This window comes from Thermobia domestica, chromosome 15 (genome assembly GCF_964235325.1).
Source record: "Thermobia domestica chromosome 15, izTheDome1.hap1.1, whole genome shotgun sequence".
NCBI classification, from domain to species: Eukaryota; Metazoa; Arthropoda; class Insecta; order Zygentoma; family Lepismatidae; genus Thermobia; species Thermobia domestica.
The window spans coordinates 172,269,255-172,280,381 of record NC_137468.1 but is presented as its reverse complement, the minus strand read 5'-3'; the positions used below and the strand labels follow the sequence as shown (position 1 = coordinate 172,280,381).

Below are 11,127 nucleotides of genomic sequence, written 5' to 3'. Positions count from 1 at the left end.
ACATAAGTACACACACTCTTTATATATGTACGTGTTAGTGTATTTTAATATGTTAATTAATAATAAGTACCTTAAATTTGGAACGTTCATTGATTAAGAAATTAAGTAATTACTATAATTTCAGACATACGTAATGGTCAAAGTGTGTTTTAGATTTTAAGTAGAAACATTGATCATATTCTTCACCTTCATCGATCAATATTTAGAAATTCACAGAGAAGGCTCCTTCTGAATTTCCATTACATTTCACAAAATATTTACCATTAAAAAAAATCGAAATTAAAATGCTATTGATGTGGTCACATACAGAATCAAATTTAAAATTTTAAAATTATTACGGGAAAATAATACTTTCACCCATTTCGAACAATTTAAAAACACATAGTTTTTAATGTATTGAAATTTCATTTCTTATCGATAGTATGACATTTTGTAAATAGTAGTAACTTTCCATAACTGTTCTCCTAGTGAATCTGTATACAACCAAAGGTAGCTTTGTAAAGTTTAACAAGAAGTCCAAAATAAGACTCCTGAAAGCAGCTCTAATTTGAAAAACGATATGTAATGATCGTTTTTGGTTGTTGCAATGGTCTTCCACGAAGATTAATAAAAATTCAGCGTAGCATAACAACAAAAGCTATTTTTCTTATATATCCACCTATATCTATATCTGTTTATATCTATATCTATATCTATATCTATCTATCTATCTATGTAATATATATATAATGATTGGTAACGTGAGTGTAGGGGGCGCCGAATTCTACTTCGCCTCGGGCGCCGAAATCTCTAACTACGGCTCTGATTGCAATACATTTATACAAACTAATTACTTACACTAATATGTCTCAGTTTTCACATAAATACGATAAGAAAAAGCAAAGATTAGAGATAATATTAAGTTACAACTACTCCTACTCCATGTTTATCAAGAAAAAACACCAAGTAATTAGTGTCACTTTATATATATATATTTTTTAGAACTGTAGTAATGTTGTATTAGAAATTAACAGAGTTCTATTAGAAAGCAGCATTATTTGAAAGTATAATCATTTGTATAAATGCAATGCATGATAATTAGAAACTTCATAATTTAAATTGATCATAAATAATTGAGATTTTTTTGTCAGTTTCATGGAATAGAGCACCTCGTAAGAACAATGAGAGAAACTGAATTTGTTGGTGGCACAGTTTAAACGTCACATAACTTTTTTTTCACTTTCATGTTGTTGTGCAGTCTTGGGTTTTATTTAAAACAAAATTTGTTTTTAAACAATATTTTTTTATCAAACTGATACTATTAAATCACTGAGCTGTCCAGAAGAAAAGTGACTAAATTCCTTCAAAATTAACAAGGACTATAGGAAGTTTCATTTAATTTTCATTATTGATTGGCTGCTCAACTCCATTCACGGTTTTTTTCGTCAAGACACCATCTTCATAAATCCACACTGTTTCTTGGCCATTGACACACACCCTGAAAGAAAAACAAATATTAATTAACTCGTTAATTAACCTTTGACATTCTTGATTATTTGTTATAGTAGATTAGAGTTCTTACTCTAACATATTTGAGTGATTTCAGTCTTTGTTTAAACGGCGTGACAAACATCTTGGCATTTGAACGCTGCGCTCCAAGTTCCCTTTAAATGCTGCTAGCAAATCAGAGGCCTGCGGTATTGCCACATTTATTTTGTACACATTCACTTCATTCTATTCCCTGCCACCTGATCGCGCTGTAGTTCATCTGCTTAGCCGATTCATAGTCGCACCACTTGGCAACGTCGCATCAGAGTATGCGTTTTATTCGCTTAGCTGAAATGCCAATATGTTTGTCACAGGCTTTAGTTAATGTTCATCTTATCTTATGTTGTGAGAAAAGAAAACACAAAGTTAATTTAATTAGAGAATACATCGACAATTTTAAACGGGGTCCATGGTGGCTCGTTGGTAGACCGTTCACCTATGGTGCGTGGGTTTTCTAGTTCGATTCCAGGTCGGGGTTCTCCCATTTCCTCTCATTTCCTTCATTCTACCGTTATTATTCGTTTCATTATTACCATCTCCCTTAGCTTGGTGTATAGTCGTGGGACGTTAAACTCTATAAAATGCATCTTTTAAACTCTGAAAGAAGCTTCAGACAGAGATCTTAGATATGAAATTCAATAGAGATGAAAAATAAACTAGATTCCTTAGTGAACTGAACGCTCCATATAAACTAGAACAGGGATATGAATTTTATTCTTTTTACAAAATTTTAATTTTCCTGATGTATGTAATGAACTTTTGGCTATGCGTTACTTCTCTGGCGTTATTTTCGTTCGGGGTTGGAAAAATGTCCCGCACCTAATTTATTGTCATATGCGAGGTAAATGAAAAAAAAAAACAATATGTGATAAGAATTTTTGATTCGCTAAACATGATAATGAACAGAAGTCTGGCATCTAGGAAAGGTTTAATAGACATTGGTATAATATAAATTGTGGTAATGTAATCTATTTATCGTATATTTACAATCAAAATGTACAGATCTTTGTCTGTTCATCAACCTATCAGACATGCAGAAACTCAAAGATTCTTATGTAAATAACACATTGTGTTTTGTTGTAAGTTGTAAGTAAGCAACATAGATACAAGCTATTTTCCAAATTTTAATTTATACTATGCACATTAAACACTTTTGCAAATCACTTTTATTGTGTTGCGAGCCTAGTTGTCGGTGATAAAACTTTAGTATTCTCTGCTTTTATATGTATTTGCAACAGTGCTTCCCTCAATTGTCTTTCTAATTGCAATCTTTTCTATTTTCAGATTGAAAAATGTCATTCAAAACCAAAATATCAAAATCAGCAGTTGAATCAGCAGGAAAAAAGTGGACACAGAATTTGACAACATGTAGAAAACGCCGTCCTAGCATACCAGAAATGAAAACGGAAATGAGTGAAATGTGTAAAATGCCTACAAACAGAGACATAATAGGCAGATATTTGGGGTTGTGCGATGAACTGAAAGGGCAGTCGGACAGAATAAAAAAGATATCTCAAGAACTGTGTAGACTTTGGGAGAAGCTGAACTTACCTTTATTTTCCATGCAGCAAATTTCAGCAAAAGTTGACAAGTTGATACAGTTGTTCATAAAATATAAAAAAAGGGGGAATGAGATATTTGAAAAATCTTTCACTAGTGTCTTCGATATTACAAAAGTAAAAGGAAACTGAATTTGCAGTGAAGACAAAACATTGTGTAGAAAACAACTTGAATCTGGAGGCCGAGTCGGATACACTAAAGACAAAGTTGCCTCTATATTAACCATCCATCCTTCAAAAAGGCGAAGTAGCTCAATTGGTCCGTGTACAAGCCAAGTGCAACATGTGAGTATCAGTGATACTGAAGAACGTAAAATCAGCAGTGACTCTCAATTTTCAGAAGAGTCTCCTCCATGAAACGCAAGTATCAAGCAACAAAATCTGCAGCCAGGAAAAGCAGCGGAAGTTCTTCAGAACTTGGCTGAGGAAGAAATAAATGTACCCAAATCTTCACTATCGGGGATTTGGCGTCGAGTGATCAAGAAAGCTTAAAACATGAAGAACCGGTTGAACGAAATTATCGGTAAAGAGAAATTCTGTTAGCAATTTTGATGGGAAGAGAATAGGAAGTAGAGATTATCAAGTAGTCTATCTGCAGAATTGTGCAAGAAGTTTTCGCCTTGTAGTTTTGGTTTGTGAAAGCGGATTCGCAGAGGACATCTTTATCTTACTACAAGCCTTGTTGGGTGAGTATAATGCATGAAGAAGTACTTAAATGATCATTTCTGACGCCACAGCAGTGAATATAGGGCACAAAAGTGGTTTTGTTGTTAGACTCCAGAGATATTTTACACAAATGGGTCTTGATGTGCCTCAGTTTATAGGATGTCTTCACTATATTCTTGACCTGGTTTTGCGAAACTGGATGGATTCAGTGTTCCCCATAAAATCTCGCTCACCCAGCTTCAACTATCAATTCATTGAAGATGTTTTGGCTGGGTGTGAGGATTTACAAGAAAACTACTCTAGCACAAGAAAGGTACAGCCACGTGAAAACACAGGATGGACAAATTATTTCTGGTTTCTATTTGAACTTTGTGAAGGATATAATTTCTACCGGAAGGAGAACAAGTAGCCTCAGTTGAACTGGCAGAAGCTACCTTCCCTCAACAATGCTAGGTGAAATTTACGTGCACTCTATGCACTGGTTGCCTTTTTTTCTCCTTCCAAAATGGAGAGATCAGTTACAACGTACTTGCGACTTCATCGCAACTACATGGGCAAAGGTATGGTTTCAAATCAGCAATATACAGAGGACAAATACAATGAACTGCATGCTGCTATATCCGACCAAAAGTGTTCTAAAGCTTTAAAGTGTTTTTCCGCTCACTGGTAAAAGAACGTTCTGTGTTGGATGTGCCTTACTCAAATATGGTGGCCCGGCGAGCTATGAAAGTGATGCAAGAGCATCACATCACTTGCAAAAGTGACAAATATCTCAACAGCAAGATCATTAAAAGTAATTCACAAATTTAAAACCCTTTTGCTGTATAAATTTAAATGTACTGTATAGAATATTCAGTGCGAAATGCAGACTGTGTAAGTAGACGAATTTTCTTTTAATGCTAAAACAACATCAATGTAGGTGCGGGAGCTTTTTTCACAATTAAACAAAATCGAAGACATATTTGAGATTTGCAGGCAAATGTTCATTGTTTGCCAACCCAGGCTTTTCAATTTGAAAATAAGTCGTATACCTAATATATAATGTGAACGGGTAATTTTGAAAGTTGTGTTGGTAACACTAGGCGTTTAGTAACACTGAATAACGTACGCCAGCCTGTCAACAACACCCTGCCATTTAGTTATAATGAATTCCTTGCCCCCCCTTCCCAAGTTCCCCTACTTAACACTGTGATTTTTGGTTATGGGATAGCGTTAAGTCAGAGGCATATGCGGAAAAGCCAAAGGACTTGCAAAACCTGAAAGCTAAGATTAGGAAAGTTATCCATGGCATTTCTGACGACGCCAGACGAAACAGCGTTCACGGATTTCGGAGGTTGCAGGAATGTATGGATGTCAACGGAGCTCAGCTGGAGGTGTGGCGATGATGGCAGTGATGTATCTATGGATGATGATACAAAATGTAAGTCTCAATAAAGATCTTAACATTATTTTACTGCAATATCATTACTTTTTTATTAAAAAAAGTTATAAGTATTTGGCTATTCTGTCATATCTTTCATAATCGCATGATTCATCAAAAGCATTGCTAATTAGCAGCATCTTCTGAGGAAACAATTGATTCTTGCAGGTAAGTATTCGAAAGTTGATGGTACTTGTTCTTGTCGTTGTTTCATTAAAATCTTATATTTAATGATTTAGCAAAGAACAATTGAAATTAAAAGGTAAATATTAAAACTACTTTGATCGATATTTTTGGCGGTATTTAATATCTACAGAAGTAAATTCAATCGAAATTTAGAGTTGGAAAACACTGGATATAAATCCCTGATCTACACCTTAACGTTCCGTTGCGCTAATCAGCACGTTACTCAGCTCGTTCCATGATGAGTAAGACACTCTTCACACTGATATCGGTGATCAGGTGGATTCTCATCTCTGGGAAATATGATGCAAGGAAAAATCGGTTACGATTCTCATTTTTCATAAAAATTCAACCCCTTGTGAACAGCTACCTTAAAACATTCGAAGAAATAAAGTATCAGAGAAATTAGATTTTAAAAAAATGCATTCATTTCAATTATTAATGTGATATAATAATTTGGCGACTCAAAGTTACGTATCTGCAAAACGTTAGTTTTTCAGAATCGCGAAAAGGAATTCTTTTTACGTATTCGATTTTAGTTTTAGATAATCCAATTTGTTTTCTATGGAAGTTTGACTTATAATCATTTCACAGAAAGAAACATTCGACCTCTGATAATGTCAGAAATACTCGTATCTAAAAAAATATAAAAAATATTTTTGTACATATATATATATATATATATATATATATATATATATATATATATATATATATATATATATATATATATATATATATATATATATATATACTCTGGAAACATTCCAATTACTAATTCAGAACCAATGTTGTATTAGATTCTAGTTGGTATCGTAAGAAAACATAAATTCGCCCTCAGAAATAATAACAGAAAAATCTGTTCTAGTTCTTCTAGGAATTGGATCTTTATATATATATGAACGAGCTCCAATTCCAGAGCGAGTGGTCCCGGGTTGGATTCCCGCTGGGGCCGCTCGGTCGAAAAAGTTTAAAACGCTTTTTCAGGCCAGCCACCCTGAATGAGGTTTTCCCTGGGTTTTCCTCATTCACACCAGGCAAATGCCGGGGTGGTACCTAACTTATAGGTACCAGGTATGACCGGCAAGGTTCGATTTCCCATGTTCGAGCTGTTAATTTTTATATCCAAAAATGGACTTAATGGTCAGTAAGAACAAATACTTAACTCTGCAGGTGGCAGTGGTTAGAAGAAAAGTTAAATGCAGCTCTTAATCGAATCGTAAACCAAGATGAACTCATGCGGAGGTTGCTTTCGTACCTACCCACCATCCCTGACGCGTCAATCGTTGAGGTGTACAGAGTATGTCTGAATACCACCCAAAATGCTAAGAATTCCTGTACTGATTTATGTAAGAAACGTGGGAAACAACTGAAAAGAAAATAAATGCATAGGATAAATTTTACTTGATCAGTAGGTAATTTACATTTCACACTTACGTGTATCTTTCACTAGTATACTTTTATTGATACATGTATTTCAATATATCTTCAGAACCTTCTAGCCCATTTAATATAGAGAAAAAATAAAAAAAGACGAAGAATTAATTTAAAATGGAATTATATTTTCATTGCTGGTCTATATTAAGATTAGTGGTGCACGACCACTTAGCACACGTTAGTTCGTTGAACACTTCACCACTTTTCACATTGATCACACGGGGTTTTGGGAGGGATTTAGTGTAATTCCATAGAAGATAAATTTTTTTAGTTTTGTCTTCTTATTCCGACGATGAATTTAAGGCTCCATTCAGGTTACTTCAACTTGCACCTTCTTATTGTACGATTTACGGTTAAATTATTTGATATACGATAAATTGATAGTACGACAAACGAATTTGTCTTTTCACATATATTTTGCTATCTTACCATTAACATTGACGTGATTAACTGCGAAGATTGAATTTGTTCATTGACCAAACAGGTACGCAATAGATTTTCACGATGTGTGTTCACTTGGTTCTAACAAAGTTGTATCATTTCATATAGGGTAAATGTGCCAGTAGTCGACCATTTAAGGAGATTTTCAACTTTGTTAAAGTATAAAAAAATCATTTTTTACTAATAACTTTTACTGCATATGTCATTAGAAAGAACAGTGTTTAAATTTTACGTTTGTGTAGCTCGCATAGGAAATCTTTTATAAATAATTACACAGGAAAAAGAAAATACCAGAAACCCTGAAAAAAAAAACAGTAGTCGGCCTATGAAAACCAAAGGTCAGCCATTACTTTAACCAGTACTCAGCCACACTATAGAATTGACTTTTTTAATGGAATTTTAGAGATCAACTCCTCAGTAGCATATTAAGGGACAAATATATTGCACTCAGAGTTCCTACAAAGAAAAACTACGTGGAAAACAGGCCCGCAACTAGAGGGAGCTAGGAGGCCTGGCCCTCCTAAACTTTTCGTGGCCCCTCCAGACCTCAACACAAAAAACACAATTTAGATATGTGTAAGAGATTTTTAATGAGTTGCCCCCTCCCTAACATATCTATGCCCCCCCAAACCTCTGTGGCTAGAAGCAGGCCTGGTGGAAAATATATTGCGATACAGGAAAAAAGACTTCTTGTATGATATTTACCATAAACTAAGAAAAATGTGCCTCGGCCTAGACTAGCCTATTTAAAACTAATATATAGGCCTATTTATATTTACATTTATATTTACATTGATATTTATATTTAGCTATGACATTAACCCTTTAATATGAAGTTCATTAAGCACATTCAGAACACATAAGCACTTGTTTAGCAGGTTCCTCGTACGATAATTCACTGAGGCACGTGCATTTTAAGTGGTACCAGTGATCACAAAAGTGACACCCAATATATTTAAGTGTATCGTTCTCAATATTACTTATGAATTCTTCTTCAGGCCTTAGACGGAATTTCAACAACTTCTTGCGTCTCGTCTTTTTAACTACTAGTGCTACTTGGCTTGACAGTCCTTTTCTTTTTGTTTGACTTAAAAATTTTCCTTTCTTTTGTATTCTCTCCCTTTTTCATTTTAGACGTTCCTCTTCTAGTTTTCTTTTCTTTTCATTCTTTACCATCTGATAATTTCTCCATGCTTGGGAGGATACTGCACTTTGAACTTTTTCTCTGGGCACATGTTTGGTAGTTTTGTTTTTGATTGGAGCTAGCCAGAAAAGATGCTAATCAAAGCCAGATGATATGGAAGTATTTTACGAAGGTTTTCTTTGAATTTCTTCTGAGATCATATGGAGTTATTTCTGGCTCTACTGACTGTAGAAACAGAAGCAGACCTTTCACCTTGCGTCGCTTCAGTACAAGATGCCATAACGGATATGTTGTTTTCCTGGTTTGAGTCAGACGTAACGTCTATTTCTGATATCGAAGATATATTTGTAGGCTCTAGACGGCCAATTGCTAAAATTTGGTATGTTCCAGGACTAAGATATCGAACATTTCACTAGCAAGTATCTACTGATAGCAGATCGATCCGCTTCGGACAGAACAATAGTCTTATATGTGTTCATTAGTGTAGAATAAGAAGACTCTTTGGATAGAGTATCCTCAACGCACCTGATTGCAAAAACATCTGACACTGAGTCTATTCCAGTAGATGTCTTTGGACTGGTTGAAAGAAACGCTAAATCACGCGTTCTTAAACTGTTAGACATATTTTCCTCACGCTCACAGTGAGTTAGAATGTAAATATTTATGATTATTCTGTATTGTTTCGGCAATCAGGCAACTCTAGGAACAGAGCAGATAAGAACAGATAATAATAATAATAATAATAATAATAATAATAATAATAATAATAATAATAATAATAATAATAATAATAATAATAATAATAATAATAATAATAATAATAATAATAGCTGAAGAGCAATTGCAGCCTTGGAATTAAAAACGTGCAGAAACGCGACATTGTGCGGAGTAATTTAAAAAAATAAATCAATTAGATATTGATAACCCTTACTTCCTCATAGCTACCTTAGATTAAAAGACTGAGCTATGATCAGGGTCAAAGGCGTCGATCCTGCTAGGGCAGGGGGGCCCGGCCCCCCAAAGCTTATGTGGACCCCTATTGTATTTATGAATATACAATATTTGGCATAATTTGAATGCAATTTGTCTTAACATCCTAACCTTCCGCATCCGAATGACCCCCAAATTTACAGGGAAATCGGCGCCCTTGATTAGGGTAAAATAAATACTCATTACCTGTCCTTTTTAAATTTTAGAGAAATAATTCAGACCAGCCATAAATCCTTAACCTTTTCTCCCTCAGTTCTAGAAAAATACAAGAATTGAAATGGTTACAATACCAGACTGATATTAAAGTACGGGACAAAAATAAACGACCAACATCGTCATAAGTTTTAATGGCATTTTCGATCGTTTAATTTTGTCCCGTACTTTATAACTGTATTATACTTGTATGATGCAATTAGTGACATCATAACAGTTACTTTTTCATTAAATCGTTAGAAAAGTCTTCTACGTATTAGTTAAGTGTCTTAGTTGTATGTCATGTGTCATTTAAATTGAATGAATGATAAGTGGATGACTACTGGAGTATATGTATCCAGTAGTCGTCCGTTGAAAGTAATGGGGGACTGACCATTTGAAATTGAAGTGAAGAGTCATTTCCAGTAGTCAGCCCCTAATGGCTGACTACCGGAAAACGTTATCAAAAATGCAACTTGTAGTCAGCCCCCCTTATTTCTACGCAGTATCTTGTTTTGTATCATAAACCACGAATTTTTAATAAGCTACGATACATTCATGCATAGAAGAAAGCAATAACTCGTACTATTTTACAATAATATAATTTTAACTTAACTTTGAAGTAAAGCTTCTTCCTTATTTTTTTTATTAACAAAATGCGCACTTTGCTCACTTGCATCAGCAGACCTCAAATGATAATTTTTCTTTTCTGCCACGAGGAATCACACCAGGCCAGAACAAATGAGGTTGAATACTGGAGCTCTGATTTAAGTTGTAGTTGATTATTTGTTTGATAACAAGCTACTGTATGTTTATTTAATATGCTTTTTACTGAAAAATGGCTGACTACTGGAGACGGCTGACTTTAGGCACACTTACCCTATATTCACTAACTCTCACCACAATATTTACGTCGTGAAACTGCGTTAACTATAGAAAATATTTATATGGTTAATTTCACATCACCGTGGGGGATGACTGGTTTAACCACGTATTTTCTTTACATTCAAACTACATGTTTGTTCTTCTTTCTGTTGATGGCGTCGCAATGCCACCTTTCGCGCCTTCGACACAAAGTGTTCGTCTTCCTATGCCTATTAATGGCAGTGAGTAATATTAAAATATTATTAGAAAACATTCATTTGTAGATAATATATGTACTATTAAGTTTTATACCAATTTACCATTTAAATAAAGTAATCAAAGTACCAAAAACAATAGAAATAAATGTCGATGACAATAAGTTTTACGAAACTACTTTTTTTAAAAAAGATCATAGCCACTTCACATCCCTTTGTTTTCTGAGCACGTAAGGCAAGTCATCACGGTAAAGTGTTGCCCAACACGTTAAAGAACAGCACCATTATACAAGGTTTGCGTCAACGTATTGTGCATAGAGCCTTATTCCACTTCAGGTGGGGCTGACTGGAGAATTTAAACAAATGGAATGGGAGTGAGGGAGGACACACGCTCACACAGGTCGCTTCCTTCCTTCCCCAATCCTTTCTTCCTTCCTTTTCCCCGGATTGTGTACTCGCCGAGGGACGTCATCCCTCAAAAACGTGATG

At 34.7% G+C, this 11,127-nt stretch overlaps 1 protein-coding gene across 2 annotated transcripts in view; it reads right to left on the bottom strand.

Annotated features, from left to right (window-relative positions):
- Window positions 1-850: 850 nt before the first annotated feature.
- The window catches only part of LOC145671957 (dnaJ homolog subfamily B member 3-like), a 53,880-nt gene continuing 43,603 nt past the window's right edge, over window positions 851-11,127 (bottom strand). For both annotated transcript variants that reach the window (XM_081741150.1, XM_081741151.1), the window contains exon 6: window positions 851-1,477. In XM_081741150.1, the coding sequence (XP_081597276.1) occupies window positions 1,375-1,477 (103 nt within the window). In that variant the 3' untranslated portion in view covers window positions 851-1,374. The remainder of the gene's footprint in view (window positions 1,478-11,127) is intronic.